The sequence below is a fragment of the Procambarus clarkii genome, chromosome 38 (genome assembly GCF_040958095.1).
Source record: "Procambarus clarkii isolate CNS0578487 chromosome 38, FALCON_Pclarkii_2.0, whole genome shotgun sequence".
NCBI classification, from domain to species: Eukaryota; Metazoa; Arthropoda; class Malacostraca; order Decapoda; family Cambaridae; genus Procambarus; species Procambarus clarkii.
This window is the reverse complement of record NC_091187.1, coordinates 12,919,420-12,938,860: the sequence shown is the minus strand read 5'-3', so window position 1 is coordinate 12,938,860 and position 19,441 is coordinate 12,919,420. Positions and strand designations below refer to the sequence as shown.

Genomic DNA, 19,441 nt, shown 5'->3' with positions numbered 1-19,441 from the left:
ATTCAAATATAATGGAAGAATTGTCAAGAATATTATACAGCTTGAGATAAAGGATTCAAAATAGAGCCCAAGTTGAGGGGTTCAAGTTTTAGGGAAGAGTTAAGTTTAGGAGAGTGGAGGTGGGAAGGCGGCCTCAGCTCCTGTCTTGGGCTAACACGTGAGGGCAGAATTTTGTCTTTTATTGGGTCTAATGGCCTCGTTGGTAGGCCTAGGAGGCCTCGGGGGGCCACACACATCTATGTCTCTATGATAACCTGCCGTGGGAGGGCTGTTACTCTGAGCACAGTACTGTGGAGGGTGATTGAGTGATAGATATTTGTAGGCTTGTCAGCCTCAGGCATAAGAAAATTCTAGACTTCTCTATTTCCTTTTCTTACATTTGTTGTAGCAAGATGAGTGCTTGTCAAGATCATCATTAAGGAAATGAGCCTAAAGGATAAGTATTGCTGGTGTGTACAGGTGGTGTAATATCTCGCTGCTTCGTACACTTGAAAAAAAAATTGTCATTAGACGTTTCGTCTATTAAATCTATTTAAACTCATTTGTAAATAGATTTTGGTTTTTAGTTAGATGTATCTATGGTTATGTTTAGGAAATAACTATTATAACCATCAAAGCTCTACCTTACAAAGTGACCTGTATTTGGGGGTTGTACTTGGTGTGTTTGTTTCATTACTGGTATTGTGTATTAGTAATGTCTCATTCATAAGTTTTTTTGTTATAATTTGTGTGGTATGTACTTGTATGTATGATGACAGAATGAGAAATGTGGTAATTTAACGAAGAATTATTGAAACGTTTGCGTGATTCATCCAATTTTTTTATTATTATTTATTTTATTTATTTTTTATTCTTATTTTTATTTTATTTTTTATACCAGTCTGCGTGGTGTAGTGGTAAGACGCTCGCCTGGCGTTCCGCGAGCGCTTTGTCATGGGTTCGTATCCTGGCCGGGGAGGATTTACTGGGCGCAATTCCTTAACTGTAGCCTCTGTTTAACGCAACAGTAAAATGGGTACTTGGTTGTAACAACGATTCTTCGCGGCGGGGATCGTATTCCAGGGACTTGCCCGAAACGCTACGAGTACTAGTGGCTGTACAAGAATGTAACAACTCTTGTATATATAAAAAAAAAAAAAAACATATTTAGGTACATGTGGTCTCCGTGGCACAGTGGTAAAACAGACATCCGCTTGGCGAGCGCTTCGGCCTGGGTTTGTATCCTGGCCAAGGGGGATTGACCGGGTGCCAATCCGTAACTGTAGCCCCTGTTCACCCAGCAGTGAATGGATAGCTGGTTGTTAAACGATTTGGTGGGTCGTATTCCAGGTAAAAATTTGGAGTAAGGACTTGTCTGAAACGCTATGCGTGCTAGTGGCTGTACAAGAATGTAACAACTCTTGTATGTACAATATAAAGAACAAAATGTGCATTAGTGCAGCTACCCTTGACTATACGAAGAGACTATACAGTGTGCGTTTCAAGAACTAGCTCCGTGATGCTAAAAATCTCCATCACACAGGATGCTTAGTCATACAGGGCCATGTGATCAATAGTCTGCACTGGCACACTCTGCCTGCATTATGATGATGACATCATCAAGCACACCAGTGTGAATAAAGTCTGTGATACTAAACAGTCCCCATGTTGCAGGATATTTAGGCATTGTCCCAACAGTGAGGTGATGTGAAATATGTGCAGTCTAACCTGATACCAATTTGTACACCTGTATATACAATATAATTGATACAGTTTACTTCAAACAGCTGATGATAAATTGAGATACCTGTAGTTCACTTCAAACACCCATTGATTAACTGATAGTTTACTTCAAACAGCCATTGATTAATTGAGATAGTTCACTTCATACAGCCACTGATTAATTGATACAGTAGTTCACTTCATACAGCCGCTGATTAATTGGTAGTTCGCTTCAAATAGCCGCTAGTTAAGTGATAGTTCACTTCATACAGCCTCTGATTAATTGATACAGTGCACTTTAAACAGTCACTGATTAATTGATACATTTCACTTTAAACAGCCTCTGATTAATTGATAGTTCACTTCATACAGTCACTGATTAATTGACATAGTTCACTTCATACAGTCGCTGATTAATTGGCATAGTTCACTTCATACAGTCGCTGATTAATTGACACGGACCGAAACGTCGTCGTCCCTTCAACTTCTAGTGTGTGGTCTGGTCAACAATTGACACAGTTCACTTCTAGGGGTCAGGATAAGACTTAGGGACAGTTGAGATAAGTTTGGGTTGGGTTGGGTAAAGTTAGATAAGTTTTACAAAATTTAGCGAGCTGTCATGTGTACGATGTGAGTCAAACATAATATGTATTAGGAAGTATTTAAACTAATTATAGCAATAAAAACAATAGTGATAAAACTAATAATAATAGTCCTTGGATCATACCCCAAGCATTTCGATCGAACTACTGATTCCCAGGATGCAACCCCATAACAGTTTCCTAACTTCAAAGTACATACTGCTAGGTGAATATACACATTAGGCGAAAGGAAATGTACCCAACCATTTCTGTCCTGCCCAAGATTCTGTACTGTGAGTCAAGAATGAAGCCAACTTGTTGGGTTGTTTCATTTTATACAATGGTTCTAGTGCTGTACGTTTTAATAGACACTTGTAGCCATTTTCTGTTGATTGGTTGGATATGAGTAGTCGTATACAAGTCACGTTGTACTCAAGATGGTTCGCAGCAGGATTTTAAACCATACCTAACCTTTCCAGACCTAACTTAACGTAACACAACCTAAGCTAAGCCATATATCCTAGCCTAACGATATACACCTGTACAGTATATGATTTTGACAGTCGTGAAAAAAAAGCCTTGTCAAAATGTTGTGTACAATTTAACTATACCCTGAATGATCTTACCATAATCTATTTTTCTTTAAATTGAAAGCACATTTTAGCTGTTGTGTATGATGTTTTCTCCAACTGGCAAATTTGTTGGTTTGATTTTTTGCAAGATATTTTTGCTATGTGTTAACTCCTTGAATTCCTTGAATTCAGAAATATATCTACCGGTAGTTAAATCTAGAGGATAGAAATACAGTAGAAAACAGTAAAAACCATGAATATGTGATATCTGCTTTGGGCTGACTGTGATAAGTTCATACAGGCTGCATAGTAACATGGTTTTTAGTCATTTTATTATCATTAGCACATGAGCAATGAAACGTGTAATAATGGCTATTTTGTTTCTTGAACAGGTGATTTTGTCACGATGATTTGATGGTGCACCGACTGCAATGGTGGCTACGCGTTTCTCTCCAAGCAAACCCTAAATATAGCAAGTGGCCTGTGGTTAGAGAAAGTAAAGCATGTTTTGAAACTATAAGCAGAGGGAAGAACCCTTCTACAGATCCGATATTGGCGCTAGCCAAAAGTAAACCTACTGGAAATAATTGTGTCCCTTTTTTGTGAGTAGTCAATCTTAGTTTATATGTTTTTTTGTATAAATTGTTGTGCCAGCCAGCCAGTGTGCTTATTAATTAGCTTGTAACCTTTTTTGCAAATCTCATATTTTACCTTAGCAGGACCATACAATCTGCGAGCGTTGTGCAAACATATTTACGTATCGTACAAAGGGATTCCTTGGTTTTTATTTATTTATTTATATTTTTAACATTTTAAGTGGTGCAATATCTGCATAACACCTTTGTCCTTGCTATGCCCAATTCTATAGTTGAGTTTTGGTCACTGTTCAATAGAATGCAATTATAGTCACTGGAGCATATGAAAAAAGATGACACAGTTGATTCCAGGAATTTAATGCCTCCCATATGAAGAGAGATTAATCTTTAATCTGCATTTTCTCCTTGTCCTCTTGAGGGGGGGAAAGGGCAAGATGGGAGTTTGAAATGGTCATGGAACCCAGGCATATCAAATATGTCCCATCTGTGTGTCGTGAGCTCAGGGTACCTTGTGAAAACTGCCCAGAAGGTGCCTTTTCATTGCACTCAGTTCTCTCATTTTTACATTCATTTTGTAAAGTATTGTATATTAAATTGTATTTTATACCTATCTGTAATGAAGTATTAGCAGCATTTCTCATGGTCTAGATACTGTTCTACATACTGTATGTAGGGGAGTAAGGATGTAATTATTAAACAACTCAACACATTAAAAGAAAGGAAAATGGCAATTGTTATGAGTGTTATGACAGGCCAGAGCATAGTCGCTGTCCTTTCTTTCACGTGTGGGTTGGGTTATATATTTTCAGCCACATTATTGTGACTTTTCTGCTTGTAATTACTGTATTAATTTTTATTATCAGTGCAGATAGTGCTCATGTTATGGAGAGATACTTTGAACAGTATTCAGGTGTCACTTTCACAATCATAAGTATGTCACTGTAGTACCAGCCATATCTAATACCCAAAATGAAATGTGATTACCCACTTAGCAAACTTCATTAAGCTGATTGAGCTCAGGACAAATATACAGTATAGTATGCAGCTCTGTAAGAGCTTGTTAATCCAGATTCCAGTAACCTGACTCTGAGTAACCTGAATTAATTTGTGTTCATCATTTTAGAGTAAATGGCAGGAGCAACTGGGTTATGGTTAAAAAAAATTATCTTTTTCTGTGGAGTCCATTTGACTCTCCGGAGCTATACCGGGCTGGTGTATATATATTAGACCGTGGCAACAGTCAATTGATGGAGTTCTAAGCCTACTGGGGACCACGAACCAGAACCTAGCCCCCTCAGAGAGGCACGAGGAGCAATGGCCTATAGATACCCCCATGTAGTTGGAAGCAGTCTATATCTGCCATCTACCAGGTCAGGCACCCAGAAATGTAGGAATCCCAAAACAAACTACAGCTGGTTAAAAATTACAAACTGAAAGCCAAACGAGCAAGCAGAACTGCCAATCAGAAAACAAGCAAACAAGCATGATGTCACCACAGGCACAACGTCTCCAGGAGGAACAGAACCAGCCGCTATGCGTATTATAAGACACGGCTGCACAGTACGTTGTGCCCCCTGCCAGTGATGATACTACTTCCTACCCAAGACCAAACAGTGGTAGGAAAATACCACAGCGGACCCCAAGGGCGGGCTATCACCAAGCAGTAAAAGAACCCTGCGGAGACAGTTCCTGAATAGTTTGTGGAAGGGAACCCCAAACCGCAAGGGCAGTACTTCTTCTGGAAGTTCACCTGTCTCACACACTGCCACAAGGCACAGCACTGCTCAAGGATTGGAGCCAGGGTCGATCGACCCCCACCCAACACAACAGCCTCAGAACTAGGGTTGGGTAACTGGCACAGGAGGTCTGGGACCCCCTTTTAACTCCTGGGGAGGGAGGAGCTGCACAGACAGTGACATTAGCGGCTGTGATGATGTTATGCTGGTTTACTTGTTATCTGATTGGGGAGTTCTGCTTGATCGTTCGACTTTCAGTTTGCAATTTTTAACCAGCTGTAGTTTGCTTTAGGATTCTTACCTTTCTGGGGTGTCTGACCTAGTAGATGGCAGATATAGACTGCTTCCAACTACATGGGGGATATCTATAGGCCATTGCTCCTTGTGCCTCTCTGAGGGGGACCACCAGGTTCTGGCTCGTGGTCCCCGGTAGGCTTAGAACTCCATTGATTGACTGTTGCCATGGTCTTATGTATGTACATCAGCCCGTAATAGCTCCGGCGAGCTTCCGGGTCTCACCCCGAAAATGGCTTTTCATTATATTCAACTCTTGTTTTATGGACATTACTGGTAAGAAGTTCAGCTAGGTTAATTGAGATTACTGTACTGAGCATAGACAGTATACTGTATATAACTAAGGAATAATGCTTGGCACAATTTCTTAGTTTCTCAGCTGTTAATGTTAACTCTCTTTCTTGTGTTTGATCCTTGTAGTGGAAGGAGAATGAATGTGTTCACTCAGCAGCTGAACCCTATAACAGGGAAGCTTGAGTGGGGGATACAACCTGAAGACTATGACTACAAGCAGGAAGTTGCACGATCTGCATATGCTGACATGTTACACGATCAGGAGAGGGTAGGTTACCATTTATTATGTATTGCCTGAAGGCCGATAATAACTTCCTAGTAACTTCCAGTTATTTTGTTATTGTTCCAAAATTTGACTTTGAAATTAACAGAATGGATATATTATGGTCTCTTGATTTTTGTGATGATATACATTACAAGAATAATTAGGTGAACATTCCAGTTTCAAAATTATAAATTTAAGGACTATTTAAAAAAAAATTTACTTTCCCTATCTCAGGTGATGTTAATGTCAGCTCTTCAACATTCATGTAAAAATTCACAGACAGATATTTTAATATGCAATGCTGTTTGTAATACAGTATAAAGTAATCATTGATGCTTATTTTGGTACCTTATTATAATTGAAGGTATCTATATCTGTGCACTAACTTATATAAGCATTAACATTTACATTTACACATTTCCAGTACCAAATAATCTGACAAAATTTGTGGATACAATTTTAGAATGCTGCAGGATAAAGAAAAATCATTGTAGTTATTCTCGCATTGTCTTAATTCTTGTAAATATTTCTTAATACTCAAGAGTACTGCAGTGATAGTATAAATTTCTATACAACCGTTTTTATTTCTTGGTTAATTCAGTGAGTGTTTTTATATCAACAGAATGATAAATACTTTGAAGGACTACGGCGGTCAATTGCAGATCTACGAAGACGAGGGCAAGAGGTGCATGTGCTAGACATTGGCACAGGTACTGGACTGCTCTCTATGATGGCAGTTGAATGTGGGGCAGACTCTGTGACAGCATGTGAGGTACGTGCGGCTAAAATGCTTGAATTGTGAGCTGTTGTGTATTTCTTTGCAGGTGCCCACAAGAGCTTCCCAGAGCATATGGCACTGGTATTGCAGGCTCCCTTTTGGCCTTCTCAGGGTTTGTTTTAGTGTGCCATTCTTGTCCTTTGTTTCTACAACTTCATTGAGGTGTATATCCTATGGATAATACTAATATTTAAATAACCACTAATACTGATGAATAATTGATTTATAAATATGTTGTTTGAAGAGGTGCCAAGCCTGCAAGTCAGTGCTGTAGTGAGGTAGGAGTGGGTGGTGGTCTCTTTACATTAGTTCTCTGGGCACAGAGGGCTTGGAAATTCTTGGACAGGAGTTGATCTTCTGTTGTTATGTTAAAGTGCTCACAGGTAAGATCTGCACCTGATTCTTAAGTTATAAATTCCTTTCACGTGCACGAAATGTAGCAGAAGGGTTAAGAAAATGTGGTCTGTATGCACCTTCAGTACTCTTTTTGAAAGTGTTGAACAAAAGTACTGATGGTACCTTACAATTAATGGAGGTGGACAATATTTACACAAAGAAAAGTTCTAGGGGTTAAATCTAGAGTCTGATGGGCACTTGATTGTGTTCGATAGAAGGTATACTGCAGAGTGGCTGTTGGAAGAATTTATAAGATGACAGTTGCGAGAGAAATACAATGGTCTCTGCAGGGGCTTGTCTGTGTGGTCCATATATTCATATTGAAAATTTGCAATAGAAAATGTGTGCTCATTGTCTTAGCTTATTAGAGTTGTTCTTAACTTATTGCAGTTATGCATTCTTAGTCTGGGCCTATTGCAATTGTGGAATACTTTGTGTAGAAAAGGTAAACATAATTTAGCAAGCTTATTTTTTGAAGGATTATTATTTACATTTGAATATTGTTGGATATTAGTTATAAAATTTGTATTAATATAAAATATATTTGTATAATTTTGTCTCTGTTTACAGGCATTTCATCCCATGGCTGAGTGTGCAAAGAAAGGAATAAAAGCAAATGGATTTGCAGACAAGGTAGAGTAACAATATTTATTGATATACTGTATATGCAGTATTTAGTACAGTAACATTAAAAACAAATATTTGCCTGTTTTAGATCATTGGATTTATATCATAGATGAGTTATACTGCTTAGTTTCTCTCTTTCTCTCTCTCTTTTGGGTAATATCCAACTCTTCCCAATAATAGTACAAGAGACATCCAAGGCCGGTCATAATTTATACCTCGGTGCAGTTGGTGTCTTTTCAAATGTCTCTGCCGGGGATGCTAAACCCCCTCTCAAAGTGTACCTCTGTTTCAAAGAGACCACTGAGCAGCCCACTGCTAATTGGTAGACGGCCTGCATGGCCACTACCAGATGTTGCCATGTACATGTTAACAGTAATGAAGATTTACCCATCTCATTTATTTTGGCTCTATTACAACACCTGTTAGTAGGCAGAGACCTTATATTTAAATTAAACAATTTGTGTTCATCCTTAGAATCATTCGTATCGTGTGTAGCGGGCTCCTGGCATTACTGAATGGTTATGCAGTTATTTGCATATCTCTTGATTATTTACCAGATGATTTTACAGAATTATATTTTCTATTCTGATCTGGTTTGTGCCTCAGCTGTGGTCGTTCTCCATTTTGAAGTTGTCCCTTGTTTTTTCTTGTCTGTGGCTTGACAGTTGGGTTAGGACAGGCTGTGAATACATATCTTGCAACCAGGTCTTCTGATTGCAGATATTCCCAGAAAGCTACACAAGGTAGGTTCTGGGACCTAGTGTAGGCTTTAGTATAGTTTTTGTGCTGCATTGTGTGGTTTACCATGATTAATTAGTACATTTCTGGGCATGATTCTGTGGGTGTAGTTTTTTTCTGGCATACTTGTTTTGTAAAAGATAGCTTGCTCCTTTTGGGGCATCTGAGCCTTGGTCTCTGTAATTTGCATGTGAAAGTGCCATCAGCCTTGGAACTTTGACATGTTGATGTTGATGGTCCCAATTCTCAGCTGTGGTAAGTTATTTGAGGAGTGTTTATAAGTTTTGGTCCCAGCGACTTGAGAGATACTAGTATTTCAGTCATATTTCAAGACTGAAACGTTCCTACTGGTTTTCTTTCCATCTCTAGGTGCCTCAGCTGCTACTATGGTAGGAAGCACCTGGCTTGCAATTGTTTTCCTATTACTGTCTGCTTCCACTATTTTCAAATGAGTAATGGCATCTTTCTCTACCCAGGGTGGGGAAGTTGGCAGTGTTGTTCGAGTGTGTTCTATTGTAGACATTAGGGGTCTGGTGTAGGAATATTTTCCTGGAGGCATTGACTGTGGAGCCAACCTGGTTTCCATTTGATCCCTTGTGGATATTAGTGACGACGTCGAGCCCCTGCACAGGGCATCGATCCCTGGGGCCCTAGGACTACGAATCCTGATCGCTGTCCACTCAGGTGTCAGGCCCTTGTCAGGACCCCTGTTGTGTGTGCTTGTCCTTGTATTTGATGTTGTGATGTGTGTGCTTGTCCTTGTATTTGATATTGTGTCGTGTGTGCTTGTCCTTGTATTTGTTGTTGTGTTGTGTGTGCTTGTCCTTGTATTTGATGTTGTGTTGTGTGTGCTTGTCCTTGTATTTGATGTTGTGTGTGCTTGTCCTTGTATTTGTTGTTGTGTTGTGTGTGCTTGTCCTTGTATTTGTTATTTTACCTGTGTTTATTATAGTTTTGGTGGAGAAGTATCTGGATTTCCTCAATGGGTGACTCTGCTACAATGTTGCCAAGGAAGTTGGTTTTCTGGAAAAATCCATATTCAGATTTCCTCTTCGTCTCTACACCTTATTGCAGCTGACTTAATGGTTCACACCTGCGTTGTGGATGTGGTCAAGTTCCTCCAAGACAAGAGGTTTCTCCTCTTAGTTGCAAGCTGAATGGACATAACAGGAAGAATTGAGCATTTTATCGCCATCTGTGGCAACTGCAGTCTTGTTCAAAATATTTGTGCAAATTCTCTGGGATTTGACTTTGGACTTCTTTGCTATGTCTTGCTTGAAGGGTAAAATTAGGCTATATTTAAAAAATTTTAATGTTTTCATCACTCTTTGTGTTTTGAAATGGAAATGGTTGAGTTTGGAAACATTTAAACATTAACTTTACTTGAACCTTTATAAAAATAACAAAAATATGTCCTTGACAATTGCACTAAAACGTTTTTGCTGAAACCAGGTGAGCAGTGCAGTGGTTAAGCAAGTGTGGTTCTCTGAGACTCTGGTGTGCTTACTGTTTAAGCAAGTGTTGTTCCTGTGCCCTTGTCACTAGTTGGGTTGGACTCCATTGATGGGTTGGGGTTAGGATATTAGCAGAGTTTTCAGAATTTGTCTTCATAGGTGTTGTTTTTGGCTGCGATCCCCCTTATTCCGAAGGGCATTCCTCAGCTGCAGGCAGCCATTTATTCCACTACCCTGCATCTATATTTGGGGAAATGTTGGGTAGAGAGGTGATTGGAGTGACCCCATTCCATGCAGTTTCAGTCCCAACTCTTTCTTATGGTCATGTGAGAGACTCCTATCAGGAGGAAGATTTCTGATTTGTCAATGGTTAATGCCCACATCTCCTATTCCCTTTCAGGTGACCACTGTGCTTGAGGTTTGCCAAGTGGTTTAACATCATTCTTGGGTCATTTCCTTGGATATCCAGCATGCCTGTTGGCATTTTCCTTTGGGTACGAGTTTCAGGGATTCGATTGGTTTAAAGGTCGATCACACCTACCACTCTCAGGCTTTTCCATTTGGGTTGAACTTTGTTCACAGAGCTTATTAAAGACTTATTGGTTCCATGGGACCCTTGATTGTTGGTGATCAATATCTTGTTCTATCTTTGCAACTAACTCTTTTTGGACTCCCTTTTGGACTATGGTGAATATTGGCTCAGTAGATGAAGCTAGACCAGTGATTCTCAAAGTGGGTGGTACTACCCCTTTCTTGCTGTGGGTTAGTTTTCAACAGTGCAAAATTTATCACTCTACTGTCTAGTTTAGAATAGCTAAAAATAATGCCATTGATTGTACAAAAGTGAGTAGTGGGAGGAAGCAAAAACAGTTTGGAATGACGTGAGTTAGACTTTACAGTGTTTTCACACTCCAACTATGTGACAGTATTATTTGTAAGTTATCACTGTATGGTAAAGTCTGGCAAGAAACTGGGGCCAGATTCACGAAGCAATTACGCAATCACTTACGAACCTGTCCATCTTTTCGCATTCTTTGGCAGCTTTGTTTACAATTAATAAACAGTTAATGAGTTCTGAAGCACCAGGAAGCTGTTTATAGCAATAACAACAGTTGATTGGGAAGTTTTCATGCTTGTACACTGTTTAATAAATGTAACTAAAGCCATCAAAGATTGAGGAAAGATGTTCACGTTTGTAAGTACTTGCGTAACTGCTTCGTGAACCCGGGTCCTGGCAAGTAATGTCCTGGATGGACTTGGGCACCAGCTTATAAAAGAGTATTTTATTTTACTGACTCCATTTTTTCTAAAATCCATAAAATTTTCTCACCAACAAAACATTATTTTACATGCATTCCTTTGTAAACCACAATACTATTGTGTAATTATACACTGATGTTCTGTGTATGAGAATTATTTTAACATGGGTTAAGGATTAGCATGATCTTTTATTTTATAGGTTCATCTAGTTCCTAAACGGTCAACAGAAATTGAAGTTGGACCAGGCAAAGATATGGAAAAGCGAGCTAACTTGCTAGTCGCTGAAGTCTTTGACACAGAACTGATTGGTGAAGGAGCTATTGATACCTACCGACATGCAAGGGATGTGTTGTTAACAGTACGTAAAACATATTTTCTCGTTTTATGTCCATCTGATTTCCAGGCTTTCCTTACTTTGTAGACCTAATCAGTATGACGATTTAGAAAGTAATTATGCGTACACTTACAAAATCTGTACCTCTTTCCTCAATCATGGCGGCTAAGTTTTCATTTATTAAAACATGAACTTCAAAGTCCTATGAGATTGTCTATAACATTAATAACCTTGGGTTTTAAATTTCTTGAACTCTGTAATAAATACAGAATCAGCCACTAAGATCAAGGAAAGATATACAGGTTTCATAAGAACATAAGAATGAAGGTAACTGCAGGAAGCCTATTGGCCCATATGAGGCACCTATTTATAACCACCCAATCTCATTCATATACAGGTAATCATGCCCTAATTTTTCAACAGATTTTGAATTAAAATTTATTTCCTTAACAGGAAGATGCACTCCTGGTTCCTTCAGAGGGCACAGTATATGCACAGGTGGTATCATCAGAGATGCTGCAAAGATGGAACCAAATCCAGCATGTTACCAGAGTTAAACCTGGGACTACAGAGCAAGAGGTGTGTAGATGAGGAATGGTTTTCTGTCACTCTGGTGTATAATACCTGGAGAGGGTTCTGGGAGTTATACTCTTTTCCCCCAGCCCAACCTGGGGCCAAGCTTGATTTGCAATGACTTGGACCAAAGGTTGTTGCATGGAGCAGCCCACAGGTTGCAATATTCACTGCAACCCAGTTGGTCCAGCACCTCTTGGAGTAACTGCCCTAATTATTTCTTGAGCATGTACACTTTTGTCTGGTGATATTACCAAGAGGAGCACGGTACACTACTTGTTACAAATTGACATACGATACTGCACTCAACTGGCTAATGCCAACAGTACTAATGCCAAATTATGTTATTTCCTGCTACTGATTAGGTGTTGGTACTTTTTGCATCATATGCTGTATTTTAATTAGTTATTCCTTAAAGGAATTCCTCTTGCTTCTCACATAACTGTTTTTCTTTGTTCAAAACTCTTCATATTGCAGATATTAGAACCTTCTTAAAAGTAAAGTTATATAATTACATACAGTATTTATATCATTAAATTACAGGCAAACCTCATTTAACAAATACTTACACTTCAAGGATTTGCTGTAATGTATTGCATTAATTTATCCAATTACAGTGTTTATAATATAATAAATATTTGATGCAACAAGTAGTAAAAATCCACCACTGTTTGGTTCATGGCGACATATATAGCTTGGTTGCTCAAGACGTTCTTGTTTACATCCATCCATCCCTACTACTAATGAATTGGTTTAGCTCAGGAACAAACTAATTTTAATTGAAAGAAATGATGTTCGTGATGAAGGTCAGTAGGAAGAATGAGCTTGTCTTATGATGTTATATCATGTAATGACAGCTGATATATGCATCCGCACAAGACAGTGGGGAAAGGGGAATCAAATGTGATGAAGATGTGTGTTCTAGCCTGAGTCTCGTATGGTAGTGTGCCTAGCCTGCCTGCTGACCTGATGTGGTGCGTACTTGCTGACCTGCCTTTACCTTGCTTGGATTTGATGGGAATGAGGAGGAGCAGGCTTTAAGCTCAAACACAATATTACAGTCCGGTTCTCACCACTCCTTTATTTATACATGTTCGTACAAAAACACACTTGATGTGCATTTCTTACGTTTACATTTTGTTTCAAAGTGGACAATTTTGAGTCGGAAATGTATAGCATCTGCTTTTAAAAAAGCAGTCAATTAGAAAATGTTTTTTGTTTGCTGGATATTTGACTACTGTATTGAACACTTTTTGAGGAATGCATTTAGTTTAAAAATTGAGGTGTCTGTCTACTGTATTATCAAAAGCAAGGTATAGTATATAATTTACTTGGGTGGATTAGATTTCATTTAGGATGTTCTTTCATGCTAAATTAATCTAGTAAAAAATAAATTCTGTGCCATGTGATGTTAAAGCAGCCCGTCCTCCTAAAGTTTCCCAGCGTCAAGAAACTCTCATTCTAAAGTCCTCTCTCCTAACCTACCAGAGGACCCAGAACAAAAAATGGGACAGTGTCATTTGTGGGAGCTGCTGGAATTTTCTAGTACAACGATTTTTGCCGTTAAGTTCAGTATACATCAAAATGTGACGTTGTATTAGGAGTACGGGTTGGCTAAAGAGTGTTGCTATATAAATTTTTTCTTCTCTGGTGAAGGTGTTGGTATCTGTGCCATCGTGTGTTGAGCAGTGCCCAGGAGCCGCAGCTGTGCACGACTTGCAGTTGTCCCAGGTGCCACAAGAATGGTTTACCCCCATGTCCCACCCGCTACCTGTGTTTTGGTTAGTTCTGGTCCATGACAACTTGTGTTGTTTTAATTTTTGTGAAATAAACAAATTATTTTGTTTATTTTGATACATTTAGTTAGTCAGTTATAATTTTGAAGTTATTGATATTGGTATGTAATTACTTTAAGGTAACGCACAATATATATAAGATGTTTATGCAGTGTATTGTCCCTTTTCTGTTGCTAGTAGAAGCATCTAGGAATAATAGATTCTGCATGAATCTTCTTCTCAAAGTAGGGAACTTCTTAGTTTCTTGAAGAGCCTCAATTTAAATTTTTTTCTATTATATACCGTTGAATTTATACAAAATATTCTTTTTTTAGCTATTTGAAATTCAGTCGCACTTCTGAATGTAAAACTTTATATTTTAATTATGTTCTTGGTACCGATCATTTGTATCACCGTGAAAATTTTTTATTTAACCGTATTAACCTAAAAAATGTATCTGTATTTGTGCTCGTAGAAGTGGTCATTTTTAAATCCGTTTGTGCAGAACTGGAGGACTTATGTAGATTATATAGTGTTTTAAATATAAATAATTATTGTAACTTTATTTGTATGTGTCATTGGTAGGTTTGACTGGAGCGGCAGACAAAAGGATATACCCTGTGACGAGACAACCCGCGTCAAGTTCAAGACTTTGGCATCAGGGAACTGTGATGCTGTGCTTATGTGGTGGGATCTAAGGATGGACCAAGATGGGGAAGTCATACTTAGCTGTGCTCCTTACTGGGCCCATCCTGACCTAGCTGGTGGGCATATTGCATTTGTGTATACTGTGTATATCTTATGTGAACTCGCCAGGGTTTTTTTTTTCGTGTTATCATTTGCATCATATACAAAGATTTTCAAGTGATGTATTACTCCTCACGTAGATCATTTATGTATACAGAGCACCACTTGGTTTCCGAACCCCTTGGGGACGAGACCCGTCGGTTAACATGTAAGTTCGTATACGAGAAATAGAGGGGAAAAAATAAACTAGAAATGTAAAAAGAAATTTTTCCGAAAAAATTTACGAAAAAACTCTAGGGGAAAAAATCGACAGGTTCATAGCGTAAATGCGACTGTGTTTTGTTTGTACTCACCAATAAGTGAAGTCCTGATCCGCTTTATAAAAGTCCTTAATTGTTCCTAACTGATTATTAAGACGTCTGGCAAACATCCTCTGGATGTTTCCTGCCAGCCTGCAGGCACATCCTGCCTAAAATATACGATGATGTACTGTACATTTAAGAAACAAATCTGGGTCACAGGTCTGTGGAGTGTGGTTAGGCTTACAGAGTCAGCCGGTCCCTCCCCCACCACCGATACACCTCCCCCTCTCCCCCCACCCCAAACCCATACACACACACACACACTCAAAGGTCACGTGGTTCATGGTTCACTTCAACACCCATATATCGCTTCCTGCCTGCCTGCCTCCTTCCCAGCCTGCAAGCCTGCCTGCCTGCCTGCCTCCTTCCCAGCCTGCAAGCCTGCCTGCCTGCCTGCCTCCTTCCCAGCCTGCAAGCCTGCCTGCCTGCCTGCCTCCTTCCCAGCCTGCAAGCCTGCCTGCCTGCCTGCCTCCTTCCCAGCCTGCAAGCCTGCCTGCCTGCCTGCCTGCCTCCTTCCCAGCCTGCAAGCCTGCCTGCCTCCTTCCCAGCCTGCAAGCCTGCCTGCCTGCCTGCCTCCTTCCCAGCCTGCAAGCCTGCCTGCCTGCCTGCCTCCTTCCCAGCCTGCAAGCCTGCCTGCCTGCCTGCCTCCTTCCCAGCCTGCAAGCCTGCCTGCCTGCCTGCCTCCTTCCCAGCCTGCAAGCCTGCCTGCCTGCCTGCCTCCTTCCCAGCCTGCAAGCCTGCCTGCCTGCCTGCCTCCTTCCCAGCCTGCAAGCCTGCCTGCCTCCTTCCCAGCCTGCAAGCCTGCCTGCCTGCCTGCCTGCCTCCTTCCCAGCCTGCCTCCTTCCCAGCCTGCCAGCCTGCTTCCTTTCCAGCCAGCCTGCCTCCCTCCCTGCCATCATGCTAACGGGTAGTGTGTGTTAGGCTTATCTTCGGGAATGAGCCGGTCTCGCCCCCACCACCAACAAACCACCCGCCCCCCTACATCCCATCTCTCAAGATCACGCGGTTCAACCGCGTGACTACCACTCACTCCCTGCTGCGCCTGCCTGCCTGCCTGTGCCTGCCTGCCTGTGCCTGCCTGCCTGTGCCTGCCAGCCTGCCTTTCCCTCCCTAATTCTCACTACTTCCATCCCTTCCTGCCTACCTCCTAGCATCTCTCCCTACCTCCCCCTCCCTCTTAGCATCTCTCCCTACCTCCTAACATCTCTCCCTACCTCCCCCTCCCTCCTAGCATCTCTCTCTCCCCCTCTCTCACTGATTCTACCCCCCCCCCCCCCTCATTCATACTGCCTCCCACCTAAACTCCATCGTCCATCCACCCACCAGTCAGCCATCACTGATGCAATGCGTGCATTTGGAGCCAACATGGTGCACAGATGTTTCTTGATTGTGCAGATATGTAAAACAAAAGCACAGAATGAACATTCCAGCCTTATGGCAATTCAAAATAATAGGAATAATAGGCCGTGAATCTGTGAAGTCACAGCGGGCAAACTGGACCATCTCCCACCCACCACAACAAACCGGCGTGACGCTTGGCGGACCCCTTCCTACCCGAACTTTGTTCGGGTAGCATGACTCCCCAACCCCAATCGGGAAACTGGAAGTTTCGGATAACTAAAGTTCGGAAACGAAGTGGTGCTCTGTATAAGCATTAGTAGGAATCATGTTGTGGCATCCCACCACTTACCATTTCCTGCTATGCCTGGCATTTCCTCTGTAGCTGTAACTCTGCTTTTTCTCTGCCAGGTACTCTATTACCTAGTCTAGTACCTCCTTAGTTTTGTTCAAGCTGTTTCTCCATTTTGTTATGAGGATGTGTCAAAGACTTTGATTATCTAAAATTATGCAATCCACTCTTTCTCCTGCCTCATCTTGGTGACTGGCATATAATCGAATTTAATTCGCCAGGCACAATTTGCCCTCTTGAAACTTATTCTCTGTTAAGAGGTTTGTCATCTCTAGGTATTTCACAACCCTTTAATTATATTTTGTTTAGTATTTTGCAGGTGATATACATTTTTCACTGGTATGTGATTGAGGACCTCCTGTCTATCTTAAATATTGGTTCCACTTTCAGTGTTTTTCAGATGGCCAACAGTTCTTCATTTATGAATGTAACATTAGAACCTTCTAACCTTTAGTTTGAAGGTTACAGAATATTCCTGCTGCCTTTTTCATTTGCCAAGGAGACAAGTGATTTGGCCCTACATCCTTACATTTGTCAAATTTAATTGGTTAGTTTATTATTTCTTTCTTGGATACTAGCATATTACTCAATATTGCCACTACTCGTTTTCTGTTGCCCAGAGCAGGTCTTCACTTGTTTGGTGTTGAAAACTTCCTTGAACATTGGGTTTACTGCTTACAAATTTCCTTTATTTTCTTACAAGCTGAACAGTGGTGCTGTTAGCTTGAGCTGCATGTTCTACCCTTGGCTGCTTGCTCTGTACTGAGGCCTTCACACCCAGGAACGAATGATTTTTTCTCAAAATGGCATCTGTTTACTGGGGGACCTGAAAGCTAATGGGGACCCCGTGTATGTGGGGGAGGGAGGGGCGAGTTTTACATCTTATGTGATATGTTACAGCATCCTTAGATGACTGGTACAGGTTTTCAGACGTGCCTCTGTTATTCCTGTATGACTTGCGCAACAGAAGGGTAAATCCGTGTTGGCCTCAGTAATTTGCTGTCTCTACTTTTTCCATGCTTTATCCTCTACTGTATTTGTCTGCATTGTTGTATTATGGTTTAATCTAGCTCATCCAGTCTGCCTCTTTCCTAAGTCATACATATTTTCCAGTGGCCTCTTTGCATATATGGACAACTTGCTCCATAATATCAACTTCGCACGCTCGTTGATTTTACTTACAGAAGGAAGTCATTTGCCTTTCTGTATAGTGAATATTATGAATGTGTGTCTGACACTGATTTACAAAACTAGCTCTCTGTCTCTTTAGCATGGCACACGACAGAAGTGAACAAAACTCTGTTACATTACATTTCTCTGTTGAATTAATGTATAAGCACAGCCCTTTGTCACCCTAATGGAGCAGATAATTAGTTTTATATCTGACACACACATTCATTGAAATAATACCCCTCTAAATTAAATTTAATTTACATACAAATATTATCCAAATTTCAATTGTTGAAGAATATATATATATTTGTTATCAAACAGAACTCTTAATAAATTATGTATTAGGTAATTATTTGTTGAAGAACATGAAATACAGCTGACATGAATGATAAATTGTGAAAAAAAAGTAACGAAGTACAGTACTGTACTGTATTTTCTTGTTATAATTTTGTTTTTATGTAGTTTTTTGTAACATGTTGTTTCCATTGTGATCAGATAAATGTTGGAAAGGCAGTAGTGAAGACATTCCTTGGAGAGACCATTGGATGCAGGCCGTGTATTATCTTCCCCAGTCTCGCAAGGTGTCCGAGGACACTACACTGACGCTCCTCTCTGCACATGACGAGTACAGTCTCTGGTTCAACATACAGAAGGATGAGAGGTTCGTGTTTTCAGGTAGCATGATTGGAATTAAAACATTGTAGTGTTAGTACAGTATGTGTTATAGTGAGGGGGGGTTATCTTGAGATGATTTCGGGGCTTAGCATCCCCGCGGCCCGGTCCTCGACTTGACCAGGCCTCCTTTTTGTTACACACACCCCGGGAAGCAGCCTGTAGCAGCTGTCTAACTCCCAGGTACCTATTTACTGCTAGGTAACAGAAGCATCAGGGTGAATGAAACATTTTGCCCATTTGTCTCCGCCTCCACCGGGATCAAACCCGGAACCTCAGGACTACGAATCCGAAATGCTGTCCACCCAGCTGTCAGGTGCCTACCTTTCTAATGTGGGGTGGTACTAATGTGTAAATAAAACAGTGTGTACAGGAATCCTGTACCCATGTCAGGGGTCCTGCATGTCAGCTACTTACCTTCCTAGGATGCAACCCACAGTAGTTTCCCTAACTTCTTAGTACCTATTTACTGCTGGGTGAACAGAGGCATCAGGTGAAAGGAAATTTGCACGACCATTTCTGTCCCGCTTGAGGATTGAACCCAGGATCCTTGAATGTGAGTCGAGGATGTAGATCACTGTACCACCTAACAAATATAAATTAGGTATTTTATTTTTTTTACTAGCTATAATTGGGATAAATGTAAATACACTATTGACAGAAAGATGCTTGTAGATGAAGAATTAAAAGTCAACCCATGTGCATTTTGAAAAGCATATTTTGGGCTTATTATGTTCTATGTATACCCATTTCATTGTTTATTTGTGTGAGCTCAATATGTCATTTCGTTACATTCTACATTAAAGTGAATTTTAAATTAAAT

General features: G+C 40.4%; 1 protein-coding gene across 3 annotated transcripts in view; it reads left to right on the top strand.

Annotated features, from left to right (window-relative positions):
* The first annotated feature begins 29 nt into the window (after window positions 1-29).
* Art7 (arginine methyltransferase 7) overlaps window positions 30-19,441 on the top strand; it is a 30,777-nt gene continuing 11,365 nt past the window's right edge. The window contains exons 1-10 of one of the 3 annotated variants that reach the window (XM_045764792.2): window positions 30-157; window positions 3,247-3,456; window positions 5,901-6,042; window positions 6,662-6,811; window positions 7,784-7,846; window positions 11,492-11,650; window positions 12,080-12,205; window positions 13,856-13,980; window positions 14,560-14,738; window positions 18,442-18,607. In XM_045764792.2, the coding sequence (XP_045620748.2) occupies window positions 3,269-3,456; window positions 5,901-6,042; window positions 6,662-6,811; window positions 7,784-7,846; window positions 11,492-11,650; window positions 12,080-12,205; window positions 13,856-13,980; window positions 14,560-14,738; window positions 18,442-18,607 (1,298 nt within the window). In that variant the 5' untranslated portion in view covers window positions 30-157; window positions 3,247-3,268. Of the gene's footprint in view, window positions 158-270; window positions 450-3,246; window positions 3,457-5,900; window positions 6,043-6,661; window positions 6,812-7,783; window positions 7,847-11,491; window positions 11,651-12,079; window positions 12,206-13,855; window positions 13,981-14,559; window positions 14,739-18,441; window positions 18,608-19,441 lie in introns of those variants that run through there. The other 2 variants (XM_069337726.1, XM_069337727.1) reach the window with 2 other exon arrangements.